The 25,134-nt window shown below is 40.8% G+C and overlaps 1 protein-coding gene across 1 annotated transcript in view; it reads right to left on the minus strand.

Moving 5' to 3' along the window:
* ASPM (assembly factor for spindle microtubules) overlaps positions 1-24,290 on the minus strand; it is a 63,313-nt gene extending 39,023 nt beyond the window's left edge. Inside the window, 9 exon segments of the mRNA XM_036827504.1 lie at positions 102-232; positions 775-916; positions 2,927-2,994; positions 3,269-3,514; positions 4,823-4,969; positions 5,693-5,797; positions 14,605-16,093; positions 16,249-16,392; positions 23,827-24,290. Of these exon segments, the coding sequence (XP_036683399.1) occupies positions 102-232; positions 775-916; positions 2,927-2,994; positions 3,269-3,514; positions 4,823-4,969; positions 5,693-5,797; positions 14,605-16,093; positions 16,249-16,392; positions 23,827-24,123 (2,769 nt within the window). The 5' untranslated portion in view covers positions 24,124-24,290.
* Positions 24,291-25,134: the final 844 nt, after the last annotated feature.

Here is a 25,134-nt window from a genome sequence, read left to right on the forward strand (position 1 = left end):
TTCTTTGGGAAACTCACTTTTTCTAAGGAGGAAATATACAATAAAAACAGGCGAAAGTCTTAAATGTGAAATATAAAACAAATATAAAATGAAAACTATACCTTGAACTCAGCATCTTTACAGAAGAGACAAGGATCATGGTCAATAAGTCTGGAGATTTTAGCATAATCAAGGAAACAAACCAACAACAATAGCTTTTTCAATGTAAACTTAGACAAAGCTTCTTCATGACCTGAAATAAAATACAAAAAAGCCTAGCAAGTTAATCTGTGTAAGTTCTTTTTTTTTTTTGGTTCTGAAATATTTTTCTATATTTATTTATTCTGTTGTGCTTTTAGTCTATATATTCCTACTAAGGATGCTTGAGATGTGTTTTATATTTTAAAGTCAAATTATCTTGGAATTCTTTATAAGATTATAAAACTCCTTATATTTACCTTTTTTTGTGGCTGGGTTGGTTGCTTTGTTTTGGCAGGGGGAACGTAAATTGGTGCAGCCACTATGGAAAGCAGTATGGAGGTGCCTCAAAAAACTAAGACTAGAACTACATATGATCCAGCAACTCCACTGCTGGGTATACATCCAAAGAAAACAAAAATGCTAATTCAAAAGGATACATGCACCCCAATGTTCATTGCAGCTCTATTTACAATAGCCAAGAGATGGAAGCAACGACCTAAGCGTCCATCAACAGACGAATGGATAAAGAAGATGTGGTATGTACATAATATATAGACATATAGATATATCTGCAGTTGAGACAGAACCACTTACCATCTCCATATAGATGAGGAACGGTCGGGTGCCTATACTCGGCTGCAATATCAGGATTCCAAAGCAAGCGATTCAGAATAAACATTGCCAGCCCTGTGACATCACTGTTGTCTTCCAAAGGGATGAGTTCTCCATATATTGTCTAAAAAGAAATTCATGCTAAAGTTGGGACTGTGTCATCTCTAAGGAGCATTGGGATGCTAAAGGGGGAAGACAGACCATGACATTCTAAGGAACTGGCGCTGTTCTATGTCCTAGACAGTATGGGAATAATAGGGATATTTGCTACAACTCTTTGGACTGAACATATATGTTTTGTGCAATTTTTAGTGCATATAGTATATTTCACAATGAAAAAGAGACGAAAGCTCATGACTAAGACGAGTTCTTAAAAATCATGTGACAAGTAATATTTACATTTTAATTTTTTCCTTTAAGAACTATCAAATGTAGGCCTGTTGTTCAAATTTAATTATGACTGTCCCACAGAGTATATCATGAAGGTACAACAGACACGTAAATAATTCTAAACTTTCTAATAGTTAACAAATGGAAAACCATCTGTAAACCACGGTTTTAAACCATCTGGGACGTTCAGATCTGTATATAATCAATGATTAAAATATGTCATTAATTTAACATCAATATGATTATTACTAACGATTTTTAAAGCAATTAGAAAAAATTAAAAATATATCAAATTATATTTTATAACCTTACATTGACAAAACTAGGCAAAAGCATGGAAAAGTATTAATATCTGCCAAAATACAGAAATTTTATCTTTATTTACTTATTTTTTTTTTTTTTTTTGGCCTGTGATGCTTTTTTAAGATCCTCAAAGGTCACACCCACGAGCAGAACCCTAAGGTGTGGTGTAAGGTAGAATGTTTTGTCCACAATTATTCATCCCTCCCTTCCCTTTAAAAGGTCCTATTCCCAACAAATGGCATAGACTTGGTGTGCCTCTTGTGAGAGAACAAATATTTCTGCCTCCTTTGTGTCTGGACAGATGATGCACTTTGGCCAGAAATATGGTCGGTAGTGATGCACACTACACGTAAGCAGAAGTTTTGAGAGGCATTGCGTGTTTCCACCGAACTCTCCTACGTTCTACCTCTGCCACAAAAAAGCTATGCCCCAATAGACAGGTTCTACTTTAATTGAGGTTCTGGAACTGTTTGACATGTGAAAGCACAGCCAGTTGATAGGTAATTTTCTAATTAATCTTTCACTGAAAGAAATAAGAAATTGAACTGAATTTCAAATCAATTGAAATAAGAATTAAAGTAAGAAGTCTTAGCAAGGACACTATCGAGCTGAGTGACCAGAGTAGGCTTCTTATTCATTGTCTCAATTCCTTGATAAATAGCCAGATTATTGTAAAGATTCCTTTCAGTACCAAAGATTTTTTTATTCAAAAGCCTAGAAGTAATTGAAGCAAGAATGAGATATCCCACGTGACAAAAGTAAAAAGCCTAAACAAAATATGAGTACACCAGTAAAAGACTAAAGGAAATGGAAACACTGAGGATTGTAATAAAAGAATATTTTTAAGAGTCGACTCCTAGTGGCTTTCTAATTCAGTTAGTTTTAACATTCTAAATATTATTGAACCATGCACCACGTGAAAAACTCAAATTCCTATGATGCTTTCGTAAGAGGTGTTCCATCAAAATGGTTCCAAAGGCATCAGACCGGTGTAGATTCCAGTCCCGACGAGTCATTGGCATTCAGCGAGTCACTTCTGAGCTTCTGTTTTGTCAGTGAAGTTGAAATAATAATACATACCTCACTGGGTTTTACAGAGATTTAAACTAGGAAATGTATTTACAACAGCCTGGTATTGTCATTGGTAAATGCTCAGAAAGGAGCTAACTATACTTGTTATTACATCTGGTACCAAATTATATATTGTATATATTTAAGAAACTAACAGGAAAATTGCTATATAACAAAATGGCAATAATATATAATGATGGGGTCTATTAACCTAATGAGCATTTATTAAGGGACCTTAAATTTCATACTGAAAGATCAATTAAGCTAACCAAATGACTTTATAAGTGAAACCATCATTTTATTAAAGAGTCTATTAAAAGTATATAATAAAAAGATTTTTCCTTTTTCAAAAACTGAAAGGTGTACTTACCTCTAGGCCGATTCGTAGCCACAAAGGATTATATGACAACAGCCAATTCAAGACTTTCTGCCGTTCTCCTGAAATACATGTGAAAAGCAAGTAAGGTCAGATCACTAATCAAATAGAGACAGTAAATAAAATTTCATGGAGAGAAATCAGTGGCCAAAAAAGAAAATCGCATATATGAAATAAGTTAAAGTATATTTCCACTCTTTAATATACGTACATGATCACATTTAAGTTTGTGAAATTTTAGGCCGCAAAGTGAAACCATGTATATATATTTGACTCTGAAATAAAAAATTTCTAGAGTGTTTTTAAACAATCTCAAGATTTCTATAATCTTCTTACCCACATCTTTCCAGAGGTGTCTGTCTTTTCGAACAATTAACCGCCTAGCTTCAATTTCAATTTCAAGCTTTTTCATAGCTTTAACCATTTTTCCAGAAGTAAATAAGCGACACGCAGCACGACGTAATCTATTCAACCTGCAGCGAGCAGTATAAGCCCTGAGAGACACTTCATCCTTGGTAGGAGCTCTCGGGACACTTATTTTATGTTGACTCTCTACTCCCAAAAGAAGAGTGGAAGCATTTACTGGGTAAAAACGAAAGAAAGAATGTTTCTGGTTAAACAATATTTATATACATTTTAAAACCCAGCAATAAATGCAATTGAAGATGGCCAAGACAGAACCTATTCCCCGCCCCTTCCAGCCTGCTTCTTCTCTTTCCCACCTCAAAATAAAGGTGTCACCGTTCACTCAGAACCTTAGGCCATCCTATCCTTGCAACCTCTTGGCTCTGCCTTCAAACTGTATCCCAAGTCTAACCATTTCTCACAACCACTACTGTCCAGGTTCCAACATGATCACCTCTAACCGAGACTAATGGGAGAGCATCCTAACTGGTTTTGCTGCTTCCACCCTCTTTATAAATTAGAAAGCTAAGCTGCTAAAGAATGTGATTTGTTAAAATCAGTTAAATTTTGAAATGCAATTTGAATTTTTATAAAACACATTTTCTCTCAAAGACAGAACTAAAAATCATGCTTTGTTTACTTTTGGAAAATAAAGAAAGTACCGCAGAGATCATCTAATCAAAGGGCCTTTTAATGTAAAATTCCCATACACACTTCTCTAACACTTACAGACCAGTGTCTGCTGGAGCACTGCAGCAAAGGAGAAAGCATCTCCCTAAAGTCAGCCTGGGTGTTGCTTTGGCAAGTTAAATATTTTAAAAGGTTTTTCCTTATCTTGAGTAGAACTGATCCCTATAACTTCCATGGGAGAGCAGCCCAAGTGAAGCTTCCTTCTCTCAGGAGAAAATTCTTTAGATATTTGAAGGATACCATGTTTCCATCCTGTTCTATACTTGAGTTTTTCTCTTTTCCAGAACAAACACTGAAATATTTTTTAAATTCCCATATCAACTGGTTTTCAGAGCCCTCATAATTATATACTTGTCTACAAACTTCTTAAACTAAGGTACAGTGGAGACAACACCCCTAAAGTGATCAGGCCACACAAGACTTAAATTGATTCACCAGGACATCACACTTTATTAATGCAGCTAAGACTGAACTGGATTTCTAGGCAGCCATGTCTCACTGTTAGTGCACATTGAATCTATACTGAAATAAAACCCATTCACTGGAAAGGCTAGAAACCGAACTGGCTGAGGAGCAGGAAGAGAAAGCAAAAAGAAAAAGTAAAGTTTGGAACTTTCAGCACAAAATTCCCTAAAAATTCTCACCCGCACAATCTTGAGCATTTGTGTTAATGATCTAGTGAGCCATGCTATTAACTACAATATAATAAACATGTATAACTAAAGAATGAAAAATCACGTTAAAAAACTACCTGTTAAAAGTATTATTTAATCTAAACATTAACTAAATGTTTACCTTCAGAAATATTTGTTTTTACAGTGAAGTCATCAGGAGTTAATATAAAATTTAGCCACCAAGTAAAGCCCTGTTCCTGCTTTTCCTTCCAGCGTTCATCATAAAACACGTTTTTTGCAGCAAACGGCATTGGGTGTCTAGGAATACCTAAGAATACAATTAGGTTATGGGATAAGAAATTTTCCTTTAAATTATTATACAATCTATAGCAAAAGACCATTTTTACCAGCAAAAGCACCTTTAAAACACTGAACAATGTTTGCTTTTTCACTACTTGTTAGAAATAGTTGAAAGCATTTTGGGTCTAAAATGTAGTCAAAGTAAAAGAGAAAAAGTAAGGCAGTACCTCCTGGTTTTTTAAAAATCCCAAGTAAAGTGAGTCAATTTCACTGAACTCTGAGAAAATATCCTGTTATTTGAATACACACTTTAACAATTCTTCAAAGCTTTTATTTGACAAAAAAGTATCAATTCATTTCCATTTGAAATGCAATTAATGCTTCATTCCATGTCAGTTTTTTTTTTTTTTTTTTTTTTTTAAATTTTATTTATTTATTTATTTATTTATGGCTGTGCTGGGTCTTCGTTTCTGCGCAAGGGCCTTCTATTTGCGGCAAGTGGGGGCCACCCTTCACCGCGGCGCGCGGGCCCCCCACCACCGCGGCCTCTCCCGCTGCGGAGCACAGGCTCCAGACGCGCAGGCCCAGCAACCGTGGCCCACGGGCCCAGTCGCTCCGCGGCATGCGGGATCCTCCCAGACCAGGGCCCGAACCCGTGTCCCCCGCATTAGCAGGCAGACTCCCAACCACTGCGCCACCAGGGAAGCCCCATGTCAGTTTTTTATAGACTTTAAAGATATTAAACACTTGCCTGTTTTTAGTGGTTTTATGAAGGTCAAATTAGATTGTGCCACAGGAACAATGGGTTTTGTCTTTTTGTTTGTTTTAAAATTAGGAGTTCTGTGTCCTAAAGAATCTAAAATATATGAGAAAACAGAATAATAGCATTTAAAAAATGAAATAAATTCTGTGAATGAACTGTTGTCAAGTTAAAATTTGGGCTCTCCAAAATCATATCCGTTTAGAAAATGCTGAATAAACACTATGTGCCAGGGTATGAACTCGGGTAATAAAACTTATGTCTGGAAGTTACAGACCAGAAACTACAATGTATTTTGTGTCTACAGAAGCTAGGGTTCAGATTCAACCAGTTCACTGTGTGTGTATATACACCAGACTCCGTGCTAGGTGCTGAGAAAGCAGAATGGAAAGATGTGGTCCCGGCCCTCAGGAAGTTCTCGGTCTAGTACAGAAGTGTAGAAAGAATCACAATACACTATGGAAGAAGTACACAAGAGGAGTCATGGGACAAGGGGAGGGAGAGCTAAGTCACCTAAATGGCAGGACAGACTCCTGGCGGGGGCGACCCTGAGCTGACCCTGCAGTGGATGTGACACACCAGGAATGGGGGGCCTTTCGCTGAACTGCAAAGTGCCCGGAGCCAAGAACACAGATAAGAAAAACAAGACAAAAAAGAGGTTGGAAGAGGAAGAAAAGAATTCAATACTATTAAAAATAACAGTGACAGCTAATAGTCGAATACTTTGTGCCAGGCACTATCAGAGTCTTGTAATTTGGGTTACCTCATGCAATCATCGCCAGAAACCTATGAGAAGTGCACTTTTATTCTCTACATTTTATGGAATCAGGATACTGGAGCTTAGAGCAACTAAGCCACTTGGTCAAAGTCACGCATGCTAGTAAGTGGCAGAGCTGGACAGTATAGCTCCAGAGCCTGCACTATTATTCATTCAGTTACAAGTACCTGGTGGGCCAGTGAAGGATTAAAGTCCAGGCAGTAACACCATCATATATATTTCAGAAGACAGAATGGACAATGGACTGAAAGGAGTCAAGACTAGAGATGGAAGCCAAAAGGAAGCTATCCCAGGGGCCTAAGTTAGCTATGATGAGAACTTAAAGGAACACGGAAGCAGTGGAGACAGATTAGAGAAGAGCTATTTTCACAGCAGAACTAACAAGGCTTAATGTCAACTGAATAGGCAAGTGATGGAGACTGAGAGCCCCGATGGGTCCCCGTGCCTCACCCCGGTGATGAGGGAGGTGGTGGGTGGTCCCTACAAATAACCTGTCCGAACGCAGTTCACTCCCTCAAAGGCAGGTTTCACACCAGCTTGGGCTGCTGCCCGATACAAACAAGAAGCCAATAAAGGCAGAGGAGGCCAATAAAGGATAAGGTCCAGGGCAGAATCCAGCCCACGGCTGTTTGTTTACAGTCTGCAAGCTAAGAAGAATTTTCACATTTATAAATACTAGTTGAAAAAAAAAAAAAACCTCCAATTATATTTCATGACACATGAAGATGATATGAAATAGTCACACCTGTTCATTTACACATTGTCCATGGCTGTTTTCCCTTCCACAATGGCAGAGCTCAGCGGCTGTGACAGAGATCATATGTCCTGCAAAACCTAAATATTTACTATCTGGACCTTTAGAGAAAAAGTTTGCTCAGCTTTGATTTAGAAGAATTGCAAATCTATGCCAACTGTCAAAATAAGGAGTATGACCAAATTGTTACATAATAGTTATTAGGTTATAAGGGTCTTTGCATTTTAACGTATTTAAAAATAAAAATATGAGGAAAAGTTCCTTATTCTGAAGGCTTGCAAAAGCTGGTCCCTCTGCCTAGAACCATTTTATTCTGTGGGAACCTTCTTTGGACAGGTCTCACAGCTTCTCGTCAGTCACGTAAAGCCAAGTAAAGTGCCCCCCCTTCTGTGCTTTTGCGATTCCCTGTGCATAGCTCAAAGGACTGGGAACAACTTGAGGACAGGCATGATACCTTTTCTCCGTGTATCCACAGAGCCCAGAACAATGCATAGGACATAGTAGGTACCTTATCAAGGCTGAATAAATGCATCTTGAAAAACTGACTTCTTTTTCTGCTCTCCTGGGTTTGTCAGAATAGAAAGAAGGCAGACACTCTTAGTGAATTACCATGCTCATAAATCAGATATCCAGTGTGTGCAATTCTCTTTAAACCTTGCAAAGAGGCTCAGCTCAGCTAGGCGGCCACCTCAAACAAACTGCAGGTTCAAGTGTCAACACATCAGTGGTTTATTTGCTCATTCATTCATTTACTATGTCATTCAATCATCATTTATTGTACACCTTGTAGGAGGTCAAAACAGATACGTGGGCTTCCCTGGTGGCGCAGTGGTTGAGAATCTGCCTGCCAATGCAGGGGACACGGGTTCGAGCCCTGGTCTGGGAAGATCCCACATGCCGCGGAGCAACTAAGCCCGTGAGCCACAACTACTGAGCCTGCGCATCTGGAGCCTGTGCTCCGCAACAAGAGAGGCCGCGATAGTGAGAGGCCCGCGCACCGTGATGAAGAGTGGCCCCCGCTTGCCGCAACTAGAGAAAGGCCTCGCACAGAAACGAAGACCCAACACAGCCAAAAATAAATAAATAAATAAATAAATAAATTTATAAAAAAAAAAAAAAAAAAAACAGATACGTTCCTTACATTCAAAGAATTTGTTATCTGGTCAGAATATTTCTATAGGAAATAAAATGATGCGAGCAAAGAAATGGAGTTAACAGGTAGATACGAGATGTCTCGTATGCTGCATTCAAATTTGCTAAGGGAATATACATAGAGGAAAAAGTCATCAGGGAGTAAAGTACTAGAAATCAGTGAAAGATTTGAGTTAGTGAGAAAACAACATATATGAAAGTTAGTAAGAGGATACGTGGTCAGGAACAAGATAAGGATGCCCACTCTCATTACTTTTATTCAACATAATCTTGAAAATCTTAGCCACAACAATTAGGCAAGAAAAAGAAAGAAAAGCCATCCAAATTGGAAAGTAAGAAGTAAAAACTGTCACTATTTGCAGATGACATGATGCTATATATAGAAAACCCTAAAGACACCACCAAAATACTGTTAGAACTAATAAACAAATTCAATGAAGTTGCAGGATATAAAATCAATATACAAAAGTCTGCTGCATTTCTATACACTAATAACAAACTATCAAAAAGATTCTTACTACATCAAAAAGACTAAAATACCTAGCAATAAATTTAACCAAGGAGGTGACAGCCTTGTACACTGAAAACTATAGGACATTGTTGAAAGAAATTGAAGAAGACACAAATAAATGGAAAGATATTCCTATGTTCATGGATTTGAAGAATTAACATTGTTCAAATGACTATACTATCTGAAATCTACAGATTCAATGCAATCCCTATCAAAATTCCAATGGCATTTTTCACAGAATGAAAACAAACAATCCTAAAATTTGTATGGAACCATCACAAAAGACCCCAAATAGCTAGAGCAATCTTGAGAAAGAACAAAGCTGGAGGCATCATGCTCCCTGATTTCAAACTAGATTCAAAAGCTACAGTAATCAAAACAGTATGATATTGGCATAAAAACAGACACATAGATCAGTGGAACAGCATACAGCCCAGAAAAAAACCCATGCACATATAGCCAATTAATTAATGACAAAGGAGCCAAGAATATACAATGGGGAAAGAAGAGTCTCTTCAATAAATGGTGTTGGGAAAATTGAACAGCCACATGCAAAAAAATGAAACTAGACCACTATCTTATACCATACACACAAAAAATAACTCAAAATGGATTAAAGACTTAAATGCAAGAACTGCAGCCATAAAACTCTTAGAAGAAAACATAGGGGGTAAGATCCTTGACATCAGTCTTGGCAATGATTTTTTTTGATCCCACACCAAAAGCAAAGGCAACAACAGTAAAAATAAACAAGTGGGACTACATCAAGCTAAAAAGCTTCTGCACAGCAAAGGAAATCACCAACCAAATGAAAAGGCAGCCTACTGAATGGGAGAAAATATTTGTAAATCATATATCTGATAAGGGGTTAATATCCAAAATATATAAAGAACTCATACAATTCAATAGCAAAAAACAAACCATCTAATTAAAAAATGGACAGAAGAGCTGAATAGACATTTTTCCAAAGAAAACATACAGATGGCTAACAGATACATGAAAACATGCTTAACATCACTAACCATCAGGGAAAGGCAAATCAAAAGCACATTGACCAAATCACCTCACACCTGTCAGACGGCTGTTATTAAAAAGACAAAAAAAAAAAAAAAAGACAACAAATAACAAGTTTGGAAGGGTGTGGAGAAAAGGGAACCCTCGTTGGTGCAGCCACTATGGAAAACAGTATGGAGATTTATCAAAAAATTTAAATCAGAACTACCAAATGATCCAGTACTTCCACTCCTGGGTACTTTCTGAAGAAATGAAAACACTACCTTGGAAAGACACGTGTTCACAGCAGCATCATTTACAACAGCCAAGGTGAAAACAACCTAAGTGGTCATTGATGCTGCATACATATGCCATGAAATATTAATCAGCCATAAGAAAGAATGAAATCTTGCCATTTTCAACAACATGGCTGGATCCTGAGGGCATTATGCTGAGTGAAATAAGTCAGAGAAAGACAAATACCATATGATCTCACTTACATGTGGCATCTGATGGAAACACAAAAACAAAAAAACTCACAGATACAGAGAACAGATTGGTGGTTGCCAGAGATGGGGCTGGGGATGGTGAAATGGGTGAAGGGGTCAAAAGTTACCAACTTCCAGTTATAAAGTAAGTCCTGGGGGTGTGATGTCCAGCGCGGCGGCTGGACAAGACTGCACTGTGTATTTGAAAGTGGTCGTGAGAGCAAATCTGAAAAACTCCCACATAATAAGAAACAATTTTTTATTATAATTATGTATGATGAGAGACGTTAAGAACAACAACAACAAAAAAGGATACCTGGACGGAATGGCAAGAATAGCATGGCTAGAATGTTGTTGAATAATAAGACAGCAGGCTGGGTAAGTGGAGGTCACATGAAGACAATCTTAAATGACAGGATAAGGAGCTTGGAGATCATCTGGTGACAGCAGAGGGCCACTGAAGGTTCTGAGGCAGGAAGCAGGTAAAGCCACGTACTGGACAGCAAGTGCCTCGAGCTAACTGGCACATCACAAGTTTGAGGCTGGTAGATCTCCAAAACTGTCATCCTTGGTCAGTGCCCAAAATAAAAACCTCATGTCTACCCACTCTCTCTCTTACTTAAATCACAGTAGGATAGAAAGATGTGGTAGAACACGTACGTTGTAGACAAGGAGACCTGAGTTTAAACCGTGGCTCTATTTTAGGAGATTTTGTGACCTTGGGCAAGTTACTGGCCCTTTTGAGGTTGATATAAGGGACTTAGAGAAGGAAGTCATTCTATACAGAGGGGACAATTAACAGCAAATACCCTGAGGGAAGAGAATGTTGAAGGGTCAAGGATAACAAGGAAGCCAGGGTGACAGAAGCAAGGACAGAGAGGAACGACGGAGGTTGGGAGGAGATTGGGGCAACACAGACCTCACAGGGCCTTGTGCATCATCATTGTAAGAACCTGGCTTCCAGGGAGATGAAAGGTCATCAGGGGCATAGAAACGGACAATGTTAGAATCCACTTAACAAATATTTGAAAAGTATCGCCCTGGTGGCTAAGTGGAAAATAGACTCCAGAGAAGGCAAGGGTGAAAGCAAGATCTGTTAGGGGGCTTGCAGTGTCACAGACAGGCTCGGATGGTGCCATCAGAAATGGGAGAAGTGATCCAATCCTGAATGTACTGATACTTGGAAGGAACAGAAGATAGGGTTTGTTGATGGACTGAATTTGGAATCAGGCAGACTGTGTGCATCTATAGAGAAAGGGTAGGAGAGAAACACACTTAGGGACAATCCCAAGGTTTGGGGCCTGAAACGAGAAGAGGTCAGAACAGAAGTGCTGTGTTGGGAGTGATACAGCAGGTACACGTGTCACGGGAGTGGGGATAGAAAAGGGCTGGTTCTGGACAAATTAAAGATGCTCATTAGGCAGTCACGTAGAAATATGAGATGTTGGATAAATGAGTCTACAGATTAGAGGTCCATCCCAAAGATATAAAATTGAGAGGTCTCCATGTATAGAGAGTACTGAAAGCTGTGAGATGGCCTGAGATCGTTAAGGGAGTGAGTGAAAGTATGAAAAAGGTTCAGTGACTAAGTCTTCATGTACTCCAGGGTTGAGAGGCTGGAGAGACACAGAGGGCTCCACAGAGAAACCTGAGAAGCAGCCAGTGCCGCGGGAAACGGACCAGGAGGAAGTGGGGATGGCAGGGTAAAGCATTTCGAGAAGAAAGAGACTCAAAGCATCAGTCTGCCTAATAGTTCAAGATGAAGACTGAGAAGTAACCACTGGACTCAAAGTGTGGATGTGTTAATGACCTTGACAGGAAGTTTTAGTAGAGTCGTCAAAATCTGGTTGAAGCGGTTTCAACAAATAGGAGAGAAATTGGAAACAGCTAACATAAGCAACCTTCAAAGTGATTTTTTTTTAACCTTAGAAAGCACCTTTTAATTCAAGCATAATGTTTACCCAGGAAAGTATACAGAACTCAGTGAACTATCACAAAGTGAATACCTAGGTTCTTTCCAAGAGTTTTGCTTAAAAGAAAGCAGAAGAAAGGAGCAGGGCCTGAACGAGTAAGTGGTATCAGTAAAAAGTCTTTGTTTCTTTAGGAGTTGGAGGTAAGAATGGCACATTTGTGTGTTAATCAGAAATGACCCAGGAGGGAGTAAAACACTGGAGATGTGGGAGAGAGAAGGCAGCTGCTAAAGCAACATCCGTGTAGAGGGCGTCCGGGCTTTTGGTGCCGGTAGAGCCCGGCCTCACTGGGCATGCAGACCTTTCAGGCTGTAACAGGAGGGAAGGGAGCAGCGGATGAAAACACAGCGGGGTGGTAGATGCTGCGGAAGTTCCCCTCAGTGAGGCAGGAAGCAGGTTGGCAGCGTGGGTGAGGAGCAGAGGACCAGCTCCAGAGCCTCCCGCCCAGGTGGTCCCCCAGCCCGACCACTCACCACCCGTGACCTTAGGCAAAGTACTCGGCCTCTGGACACGTAGGTGTCCTCATCTTAAACGTGGATTCATGACAACATCTACTCAGTATGATTGCTGTAGGTAGGTATGAGAGGAGGTAATAGCAAAGCACTTACAACTGGGGCCGCGGAGAATGCAGTCAGTAAATGTTCACTGCTGTCATCCATCCCGAGCGGAGGAAGGCGGTGCTCGAGAAAAAGGGAGGGATGAGATAGCCTGTAGCAAAGGGATCAAGTCAATAAGCCAGGAAGATAGAGCCAAGAAGAGCTACGGGCTCCACAGCGCTTAGTGGTCATGAATTTCAAGACCAACCAGCAAGGTTCAGGCACAGAGCAGGCAGAGTTGGACTCGGATTGGAATTTGCCAGACAAGTACAATGAATGTAAGAGAGGTGAACAAAGGGGTTATGAGGAACTGTGGAGTCCAAGCTGAATAAGTAAGGAAGTGAGGATATAATGAGGTGAGGGCTGGGGAAATGGGGCTGGATTAGTTGGGTTTCTAGAGAAAATGCTGAGATCATAGCGAGGGAGATGCCTTTAGGACAGTGTGGCCTAAGTAGGCTGGAACTAACAAGCCAGGATACTGGAAGGCTCTCCTACAAGGATCTTGAAATCATAAAGAATCATCGTAAAGTAGTAGTTTTGGAGAAGGTCTCGTGAGCCAAATGTAAAAAATCTCGAGTTATCTCTCACTGTAACAAGGAGAACTCTGGATGGGATAGTATGAAAAACGAACTTCAAGCTGTTTGTTGCTGTTTGCTTTCTTTTCATTTGTTTTTAAGGAAGAAAGGAGAAGCAGTAGTCTGGAAGCAGATATGAGATGGCGGGTGGTCCATTGTCCCACCGAGATACTCAAGGTCAGAGGAGCAGGAGAGAAGACAGCCAGTGCTGGAGAGGGTTGCAGGAAAGCAGTGTTCTCGGGGGAGGGCCAGGCTCAGCGTGGGGACAGGTGCTAAGGAAGGGCAGTGAGTCCACAGGGCACAGACCCTGTAAAGAGCTGCGGAGAAGGAGTGAAGATGGTTCCAGTTAGGCGGTGTGCAAAGAAAAATGAGATAAAATACAGGGGTGTGATATTTCCTAGGAGTCCTAGAGCTCTTTTAAATTACCTGTTAAATAACCTGTGTGGTTTGTTTCCCTGTGGGGACCTTGATGGGCATCTGAGGGAATTGGGGTTAAAAGGTCATGATGGGATTGGTCCTAACAGTTTTCAAGGCAGACAGTGGTAGTACGGCTGTGAGCACTAGGGAAGGAATGGTGAGGTTTTCCCCAGAGGAATGAGGAGCTCAGGTGCCCTGTCTTCATTCCTAAATAACGGCCGAGTAAAGGCTGAGCAGAATGATGCCCCCGGAGCACAGGGAGTGGAAAGGCCTCCTCTGCATCCCCCCAGGTGGTGTGATGGGGCCAGGCATCCACTGGGTCCTCCCATCAGGGCCTGGACCAAGGTGAGGCACGTAAAGTACTACACTTGAGGCGGGGGCCAAAAAACTCAGTAATCAAGTATTTTAATGCAATATTTTTTAAAAATCAAAATTAATGCAGAAAAATCATGATGAACAAAACGTTAAAAGTTTAAAGAAGAACGAGATCACAGTGATTGCAGAATTCAGCCCTGCACTACGTTTGCTCCATCTTCCACTAAGCAAATTGGTAAATGAAAAGTACAAGTAAATTCAAACATATCGATAGCAATCTACTAAACCAAAAGAAACAGAAAATATGCCCTGCACAGGTATACTTTCATTAAAGATTTTATTAACAAGACTCACCAGTTTTCTTCTTCAGCTTTAATTTCTCTTTGTTGCTAATACGTTTCAAGGTGGAGGTTATCACTTTTTTTGTGTTTTTAACAGTTGACGTTTTGGACTCCACAGGAGAATAATGGATCCTTTTGATTTCTTGTACTTCTGTGTATTCTGTAACTGTAACCTTCAAATTTGCATCTTCTGTGTTTCCCTCACTCTTTCTTTTACGAGCAACTAAAGCTACCTTTGAGGGAGGAGTTATCACATTTTTACAACTCTTAGGTCTACTCAGTATTAAATCTCTAGCTGGAAGAAAAGAATGAAAATCATCTTTCTCTTTGTGATCATCTGTTTCTTTTTCACACTCACCCACTACAACACTGAGACATCTTTTTGCCTTCGGTTTATTAGCCTCCGTTTGGTTTTCTCTGGCACAAGTGGGCTTTCTTTTAGTAACAGTGGCAGAAAGTATTGGGCGTCTCTTAAGAGGTTTATCGTGGCTGTGACTAGAAACATCCTGAACTGCAGAAAATTTAGGCTGGTTCCGTTTCTTAAAAGTATAACAATTTGACTTCATTTCTAAAGCTTTGGATTCTTCAAAAGTAGCTTTTGGAGATTTTGAACCCTGACATTCAGGAATACAAGGTAAAACTTCATTTCTTCTCTCCTCCTGAGAAGGTTGTGAGGCCTGAGAATTTACATTTGATAATGGTGACAATTTACATGTTTGCTGAGATACACATATGTATGCCATATTATCTTTTAAAAATTGATTTGGGGATAGAATTGGATTAATTGACTCTGATTCTAGATCCTGATTTAGTCCATAATTATCATTTATGAAAGAATCGGGACTTAAAATTGTCCGATAAATTTCACATACACTTTTTGACTCCAAAATCACAGGCCTTGAATTACCTTTCACACACATATCTGGTGAAAGACACATCACTAACTCTCGTTCATTATTAGCTGCACGGCTATTATTCACAAAGGAATCTGGACTTAGAAAATTTCCCTGGCTTTGTGTGATGTTCAACGTTGAAGAGTAGTTTGGGGTAAGGATAACTTTACTGTTCTCTTCAATGTGGTCATTATTTATGGAGTCCAAGGAAGTTTCACTTATGACTGTCTCATTAAAATGAAAATCTTTTACAATGTTGGCACCTTCTACTTTTAATAGTTCCCCATTTTCAGATGCAGGAAGGGATGTGTAGGTAGTAGATCGACGGACAGAAACTGGCAAGCAGGTCTCCCCATGGCACTCTTGGAAAGTGGGACTGATAGGTGATATGGGTATTTTATTTTCTTCAAGGAGTAAAGAATTGTTTTCTGTTGGGGAACAGCTGTCGTTCGTAGCCAGATTCTCACGTGCTTCTAGAGGGCTCCTAACTCTGTCACATTTTGAGGAAACGTTAAATGTTTTATTTACATTTTGAATATTTGAAATCTTCTGGTTATGACCTGAAGAGGCTGATACTTTCTTTTTATTAATGGTATCCCAAAGACTCCTCTGCAAAAATAAGCAAAACACACAGATTAAGTTGATGACTATTGAATAGTACCTTCAAGCAAAATTATGTATGCTACCTCAAGACTGTTAACAAAATAATTTTTACATAGTATTATTTTCCTAGAGTAAATTACAGAATGATGAAAACTTAGTACCTTTTTCTTTTTCGGCTCTTCTGCATTTCCTAGCAATATAGCTTGGTGTTTCAGAACATCATTTACAAGAAATGTCACGATCTCTCTTACTCGGCCTCCTTTTAATGGTGTCCAGGTAATAGAAATAACAATTTTTTCTTTAGGCTATAATCAAAAGAATACATTTTAAATGACTATAACTGTAGTGATGTATAATAACCAAAATATATTATATGTAGCTTAGAATACAGTAGACGATTAATAATTGTTACTCACCAACACTCTATACCCTAACAACATTTAGAAATCAAATATATTTTCCTACCCTATCTCGTTTCATTATAAGGAAGAAAGTTACTAGTAATAACAAGGTTCACAACAAAATAAAATTATAATAATCACTCAGTGGTTTTTAAAAATTTAATCACATATTTCCACTTCTTTAGAATATGTACAGAACTTCTATTTCAAATATAATGACCTTACATTAGAAAGACTTTTTCAGAAAGAAATGTAAAGATGATCAGCTAAATTCCTTGCTCTCCACTTCTCTAAAGTCCATATTATCATAATTGATATTTGTTAAATACTTACTTCGTTCCAAGCATAGTTTCAGGTATCTAATATAACTAGTCAAATCCTCACATCCCTAGGAAGCAGACACTGTGATGATGCACGTTTTACAGATGAAGTAATCAAGGTCCAGAAAGCTTTAAGTATTTTGCCAAAGTCATACTGCTAGTAATTAGAACCCAGGCATTCTGAGTCCAGAGTTTAAACCTTAACATCTACACCCTACAGCCTGGCAGGAATTTGCCAAATGCAAAACCCTCACATGACAAAACAAACTCTGTGTTTGTTGTTTTTCAGGGGGAAAAAAAGACAAGTTTTGTTTGTTTGTATGTATGTATGCATGTATTTAGACAAATTAAAATAGAAGTTTTTACTGCAGAAGTTGTATTACGGTAATGCCAGAAGGGAGGAGAGATGGTAGACCAGATACCAACATTAGGACCCACGATCACACAACCTGACAGACAAGAAATGGTAGAGCTGAACCGGTATCAGCCTCACAGAGAAGGTCAGACCTTTACAGCTTTTCCCCTGGACAGAAAAAACAATTCTCCTGTCCTCTTCACAGTACCTGGGCTTCTTAGAACTCACACTCCTAGAGTTTAGTTATATAGGTGCCTGTTTTTAGTACCAAGCTTGCCTGACATATAATAAAAGTCCTTACTTTGATATCTGTCTTTTATTCCCTTCCCTATGCTTGGCCATGGGCCCAGTAGAAGCATACTCCAGTTTCACGATACTGAATGAATATCTTTGGCTCTTTCTTGTTGAGTTATGCTAAATCAGTTAAGTGACCAGCTACAGCAAAAACAACAAGAATAAAATCACAAGAAAAACTCTGGTGAAGGCTAGCCTCCCCCTTGTCTGGCCTTGCAGAATTCCTGAGCTTCTCAACAACTTAGTATCAATAATTAGGTGAGTGTCCGAGACTCACTTTCAGAGCTTTGAAGGCCTTAGTAGATGGATAAACTGGAAAAATCTCAGGCCCAGAGACCACACACACCATCTTCGACCCACCTGTTGTTACCCTTTGTCAGATCAGACTCACACAACTCTAATAAAAGGAAGGGGGATTACAAGCCAAGGTTAGGGTTGGAAGATCCCCCGAATTTAGAGCTTAAATGGGCTTTTGTCTCATTTCACTAAATTTCAACTCATCACTTTGTTAAATTAATGTTTAACAGCACATCTGTGGTAGGCTAGATTATTCTGGCTCCAGGGTAGGATGTTTCTGGTTGTGTGATGTGTGCTCCGCATATAGAAATCATTAGGTCAGTGAATGTTCTTTCTTTTTTTGTCATATACAGACATACCTTGTTTTACTTTTCTTTATTTCGCTTCGTAGATATTGTATTTTTTTTTTTTTTTAACAAATTGAAGGTTTGTGGCAACCCCTCATTGAGCAAGTCTATTGGTGCCATTTTTCCCACAGCATTTGCTCACTTTGTGTCTCTGTAGCACATTTTGGTAATTCTTGCAATATTTCAAACTTTTTCATTATAATATGTGTTCTGGTGCTCTGTGATCTTTGATGTTGAGACACAGATGTAGAGAACACACGTATGGACACCAAGGGGGAAAACTGCGGTGGGGTGGGTGGGGATGGTGTTGTGCTGAATTGGGCGATTGGGATTGACATGTGTACAGTGATGTGTGTAAAATTGATGACTGATTAAAAAAAAAACAAAAAAGAAACAGCATCGCAGGCTACAGAGAAATTGTTCATGAAAGGAAGAGTCAATCAATGCAGCAAACTTCACTGTTGTCTTGTTTGAAGAAACTGCCACGGCGACCCCACCCTTCAGCAGCCACCAGCCTCATCAGTCAGCAGCATCAACATCGAGGCAAACCCTCCACCAGTGAAAAGATTAGTTTGCTGAAGGCCCAGATTGTTAGCATCTTTCAGTAGTAGTCTTTTTAACTTAAGATATGTATATTGTCTTTTTAGACATGATGCTATTGCACACTTAATAGATTACAGTATAGTGTAAACATAGCTTTTATATGCACTGGGAAACCAAAACATTCATGTGACTCGCTTTACTGTGATTTTCACTCTATTGCAGGGGTCTGAAACTGAACCCACAATATCTCCAAGGTCTGCCTGTACAACTTACTTAATGGGCATATCTATCAAATTTTGTTCTTACTGAGATTCAAATGAAATTATCTGTTTAGGATAAATTCAAGAGTGTGAACTCTTACTATTTGCTTCTCAATTTATATATAGAAAATTTGAAAAGGGGGTGTCCCTTCTAAAGAGTTACTGTTACTTAACAAATAGTTATTGAGTGCCTAATGGCATACATAGTGCCTGACACAGGATGGCCATACATTAAATATTTAAGTGACAAAATTATTGAATGAATGAAAAGCAGACATGGTCTCTGGCCTCATGGACACTATATTCTTCTCAATAAAAGAAATTACAAAATCTAAGTGAAAAGATAAATACAAAAATACAAGTCCCCAATACTGTTATCAATGAAACAAAAAAAAAGGTTTGAGAGAGCCATAGTGAAGGGACCTATAATCTCTAACTGGGTGATCAGAGGGTATAATATTAATATTTAAGCTAAGACAAAGGATAAGAATGAGCTGGACAGACAGAGCTAAGGGAGGAGCAATTCAGCAGAACGTGCCAGCATGTACACAGCCCTGAAATAAGAAACTGCTTAGTGTAGCCCTAGAAACAGACTGAGGACCAGTGCGGCTTAACGTTAGTGGGAAGGCAAATGACCTGCGATACATGAGGTTGGAGAGAGAAGCAGAGGACTATCGTATATATGTAATCTCTTTAACAGATTTGAACATCATAAACAGCATCACTTAGGTGTACATTTTGTGGCTGCAGAGGTTTTGTTTTGTTTTGTTTGTCTGCCTATTTTCTTTAAGGCATACCAAAATGAAGTGCTCGTCTTTTTATCCGTAGTTGCAAGGTTACTCAGCTAACCCAGGAGGAGAGCACATTGGGAGGGAGATGGTCAGAGTGCTCACCCCCTTTTCCTTTTCCATGCCTCCTCCTCCTCCATCCACCTGCCCAAGAGGAAGCCCTTCGGTAATCTGTAACAATCCATAGACTGAGACAGTGAGAGCGAGTCAGTTCTGAAAAATATGTCAAGGGATTTATAACTGATACATGCTTTTTGGACTGCAGTGATAGTCTAGCTACAAAACTTCACCTTTTATGGAGACAAATACCCTCAGAGGTGCAAAAACTGAGATAAAACATAAAGCATTTTACTTTTTCCCTTTGGGAAATCTTTATTTGGTCTCCCCCGTCCCCCAACTCCACCCTTTAAAAAAATTTCTTAGGTAACTCAAACAAATGAGGGAACAGATCTGTCATACTACTTTCTTTTAAATATGCCTCTATTACCTTCAGTAATGGCATTCTTGGATATGCATCACTGTTAATTTTTTGAACAGAAGCATTGCCATGTGTCTGAGGTAAGAATCTTACTATTTTATCTAGATTCTGAAAGACAGCAGAAAGTCAGAATTACAATAAAAAAAGTGGGCTGCATCTCCCTCCTTTGGGAGAAGATTTAAAAAATGTTGACAGTCAATAAACAAGATGATCTCTCATAATTCCATCTAGTCCTAAGAGTCTGTGGTCTTTGTTTACAAACTTTTTATTAGTGACAGATCAGAAAACGGTAGTTGCAGCCAGTGACAACTGAAGCTGCCTTGTTATTAAATGGACCTGGCCCGTCCCCTTGTGGCCGTAAGTGCAATGACCATAACTGTCTGAGAAGCCTGGCTGTGAAGGAGGAGGAGGGAAGAGTCAGGTTTGGGGCTGCCTTGCCAGTCTCCCAGTCACATCAAATTAGCATCAAACTCATTGCACAATAGACGGGTGGCTTATTTTCTTGAAGAAGTGCGAGCGGCCTCATGTTAGCCTCTACTCGTTTGCAGAGCAAAAGCTCCTATTTCCAGAACTGGCACCAATGAGTCAGTTAAACCATCCAGTTGAGTTGTTCATAACCCTGGTTACAGAGATCACTTGAGGGGTTTGTAAAAAGTAAAAATGCCCCGACCCTCCTCTATGTCCTCCCCAGGAGTGATGTTGAAGCGAGGTCCTGGTACCAGTGGTTTTTTTAAAGCTCACCACTAAGGTAACGTGCAATCAGGATGGAAACACCACGTAGCTTAAGCCCATTCAGTAGGATGGCTGGTGATTTTAACTGAATGTCATTATGAAGACCTAGACCCAAATGACAAACCCCCTACATTACAGCAGTCCTATGCAGATTCTAACACACCAGTATTATTGAAGTTTTAAAAAGAATGACTAGGAGATTAAAAGAAACCCAAAAGATCATTTAAAAAAGTTTTCCTGGGGCTTCCCTGGTGGCGCAGTGGTTGAGAATCTGCCCGCCAATGCAGGGTACATGGGTTCGAGCCCTCGTCTGGGAGGATCCCACATGCCGCGGAGCAACTGGGCCCGTGAGCCACAACTACTGAGCCTGCGCATCTGGAGGCTGTGCTCCTCAACAAGAGAGGCTCTGACAGTGCGGGCCGCGCACAGAGATGAAGAGTGGCCCCCGCTCGCTGCAACTAGAGAAAGCCCTCGCACAGAAACGAAGACCCAACACAGCCAAAAATAAATAAATAAATAAAAATAAATAAATAAATTTATAAAAAAAGTCTTCCTTGGATAGGCCCCAATAAATCTGCTCTACAAAGATATCCCAAATGACAGTCTCCTCCTGGTCTTCGTTCTGCTTCAGGCCTAGATATATTGTATGGTAGACTTATTTTTATACTAATTGTGAATTTCTGTCATTCTTTGGCAAGTATAACACTTTACCTAGTGGTTCTTGAGATGCCATCTGCATACATAAGACCTTGTTTAAAATGGAGTTTTCTGTATTTACCCCCAGAAAGTCACATGAGTAAGTGTGGAGTGGTGAGTAGAAATCTCCCTCATTTAACAAGCAGTCCAGACAGATCTGATGCAAGTGGTTGCAGGCACCTCAGAGAAGCGCTGCTTAGTCAGACCATGACATGCTAATTCACTGGAGGTGTGGAGTGTGCTTTAGATGAGGGATGTTCTAATATTTATTTTCTACTACAGTGCTTCTCAAAATGTGGTCCCTGGACCTGTAGCAGAGGCATCACCCGGGAACTTCTTAGAAATGCAAGTTCTCGTCCTCCTCTACACATATGGAATCAGAAAGTCTGAGGGTGGGGCCCCAAAAGTATTTTAACCAGCCCTCCAGGTGATTCTGATGTCCAGTCTCCTCAAACCATCCCATCCTCCTTGATAGCTGTTTCATGTAACTTCTTCTTGTTCTTAGAATTTTTCCCTCAACCTCCTAACATATGTCTTTAGGAAGGAACCATGTCTCATGTCTATAAATCAATATAAGGGAAAGTGCATGGGATTTAAAATTATAAGACCTAGATGGGAATTCCAGCTCTGTCAATTGCTAAGAATAAAACCATGCATAAATATTTCCACCCTCTGAGCATATTTCCTCATTAAAAATTAGGAAGAGAACATTTATTCAGGACACAGAGTCCAGACTTTTGCTTGACGCTTTCTCTCATTTGAGCACCATGCACAGGTGCAGTTGGCATTACTTTCAACTAAGAGATGAGAAAATAGAGACACAGAAGACTCAGAAGAGTGAACTGAGCTGCCTACCCTGACCCACTGCACACAAACCCTTTGATAGTGTTGCCTTATCTGCAAATGTGGATAAGGACTCCATGAGTGTGATGTAAGGATTAAATAAGGCAACAGAGTTTAAGAGAATTTGTAAAAGGTAAACATTATGTTTGTATGTATTATCTTAGTGGTTTGGTGGGTTGAGTGGAATCAGCACACCCAGACCTGAAGCTGAGGGAAATCAACAGCTAATACAAGACAAGTTTTGTTTTAAAGCAGAAACCATAAAACATCATAAACAGATGGTTTAAAAGATAAGAACAGTTAACTTTTACAGTATAAAAAGTGTAATTCTAAAAAAACAAAACCCAAAAACTTTAGTTCCACAAAACAAAAAAGAACAAGTAGAAGTATTATGTAGATAGAAAAAAGTATATATCTTTTCACGAAAAGAAAAGCAAACATTTATAAACTAGAGAGAACGGGCAGGTTCTTAAGTGTAGCGGAACCACTGCTTATGCACAAGTCAACAGACCTCAGATTAAAGCCTCTTCTCACTGCCTTAGGAAGCGGTTATTTACATAAGGAGTGAGACTCCCTCAGCTATTTTTTTTTCTTTTCACCCTTTCAGAGATTCTAATCAATGGAAAGACCACAGAAATCAGAAAAAGAAAGTAAATTCTCTAGATTTTGGTGACAGGAATGGGAGCATTACTCTGGCCAATGCAATGAAGAAAAGCTACCCAGGAAGTTCTTGAAACAACAGTCATAAAATTAAATTTGAATCACCGGTAAAACTACACTACAGCAAACAAACAAAAAAAAGATTAAAATAATAAAGTGTTCATACTTGTTGAAAACAACACTGAGGAAGTGTTTTTGGTTTTGTTGCTATAGACGTTTGGCCAAAACAAAGTTCACCGGAATAGTAGTTACCCTGACTCTGTGGAATCAGTTTCCCTATGGAAACTAAAGTGGATATTTAATATGACTGATGGAAAGCAATTAAAAAACCCTGCTCTAACCAAAGTACTCCTGGCAGTTTTAAATACAGACAGATGGGTGGATGGATAGATGTATGGATAGAGAGACAGATGAAAGATAAGAATATTAATTTTAAAAGTGCCATCCATTACTCTAGAACCGCAAGTCTTCTCGAGGCCTGAAGCGCTTCTCTGCAACAGAAAGCTAGGAAAGGGCTTCTAAGGATGCTCCGCGCAGGCGCGTGGACGCGCTGTCACCGCCCGAGTCCCCGCCGACCCAGCTGCTCTGCCCCGGGGACCAGGGCTCACCCAGCGTTACAGGGAAGGACCTGGCTTTATCTCCAGGCCTCAGGTCCGCTGCTGCTCGTTCCGAGACCCCTCCCGGAGCGCGGCGGGGAGACCGCGGAAGGCCCACTCCCCTCCTACCTGCAGCACGAAGGCGCTCGGCCAGACGGTGAAGCCGCACTCGGCGGCCGGGCCACGAGACAGCTTCACGGCGGCCACCTCCTCGTTGGGGTTGTCCAGGGCCAGGGGCAGCGTCCGCGAGGCTCCCAGGCGCACGTCCCCGAAGCAGAGGAAGGGCGACCTGCAGAAGTGGCTGAGGGACAGGACCGGCGGGGAGGCCGCCTCCTCCTCGGCCCGGGGGCCCCGCGGCCCCGCCCGCGGCCTCGGTTCCGGGGGGCTCCGCTCCCAGCTGTCGCGCCCCCGACGCCTGGTCGCCATGGCGGCCTCTGGGACCAACGGGCTGCTCCGAGCCGCCCCTGCAGGAACGCCCACCGTGTCCTCTTGGGAAGCTGCGGGGAACTGAAGCGAATTCGCCCCCTTTCTCGTGCGATCGCCGGGACCCGGGAAAGAACCTGGGCACACAGACTCGCAAACTGGAAACAGGAGCAAACAGCGCAGGTTCTTTGCTCTGTTTAAACTTCCCGCCTCCACCAATGGGCGCGTCCGGCCCCACCCACCTCCGCGCAGGGCCAATCACCGGGCAGCAGCCCCGGCCAATGAGAAGACGGCGCCTTATTTAAACGTGTCGACGGCAGCGCGGCGCTCTGCGCGCGGAGGCGACAGTGGCGTCGGGGTCTCGGCGGCCCCTGAGGCCCGGGGCTCAGACTCGGAATTCGCCTTTCGGTTTTGTGAACAGGTTGCTTGAAAGAAAGAGAGTCACAGCACTTCCACCGTAAATGCAGCAGTCATTGCGATGCTGGGACAGTCATTTCCCTCCCCCAGTGTACCCGGCCAGGGTCACAACTCTGAGCTCCCCTCAGAGGCTTCCTGGGCCCAAATGGGAGAAAATGAGGAAAATTAAATGTATAGTTAGTGTGAACGTGCTGATGTCAGTGCCTGACCCCAGCAGGGGCTCCGTGATACTGGGAGCAAAACTAGGTAAACAAGCAAAACCCGAGATTCCCAGAAATTCATAAGCGATCGTCTTGACGGGCATTGCCCTTGACAAATAACTTCTCGGTTTTCATTTTAATTGTAGACATCTGATAATAATGGTTATCGCTTACATGTTACTCTTTGCCAGGGATTGTTTTAAGCCCTGGACATATTTATCTCAACCTTCACTTCAACCCTGTGAGGGAGGTGCCATTATTCGTGCTTCACAGATGAGCGAGGCTGGTGTCCAGCCAGCCAGGAAGTGGCAAAGCCAGGAAAGGGACACAGGCAGCTCGGCTGGTCTTGCTCTCACCCCTGCACCTACTGCCTCTAAAGACAGGAGGAGACTTTAAA

This window comes from Balaenoptera musculus, chromosome 1 (genome assembly GCF_009873245.2).
Source record: "Balaenoptera musculus isolate JJ_BM4_2016_0621 chromosome 1, mBalMus1.pri.v3, whole genome shotgun sequence".
NCBI lineage: Eukaryota > Metazoa > Chordata > Mammalia > Artiodactyla > Balaenopteridae > Balaenoptera > Balaenoptera musculus.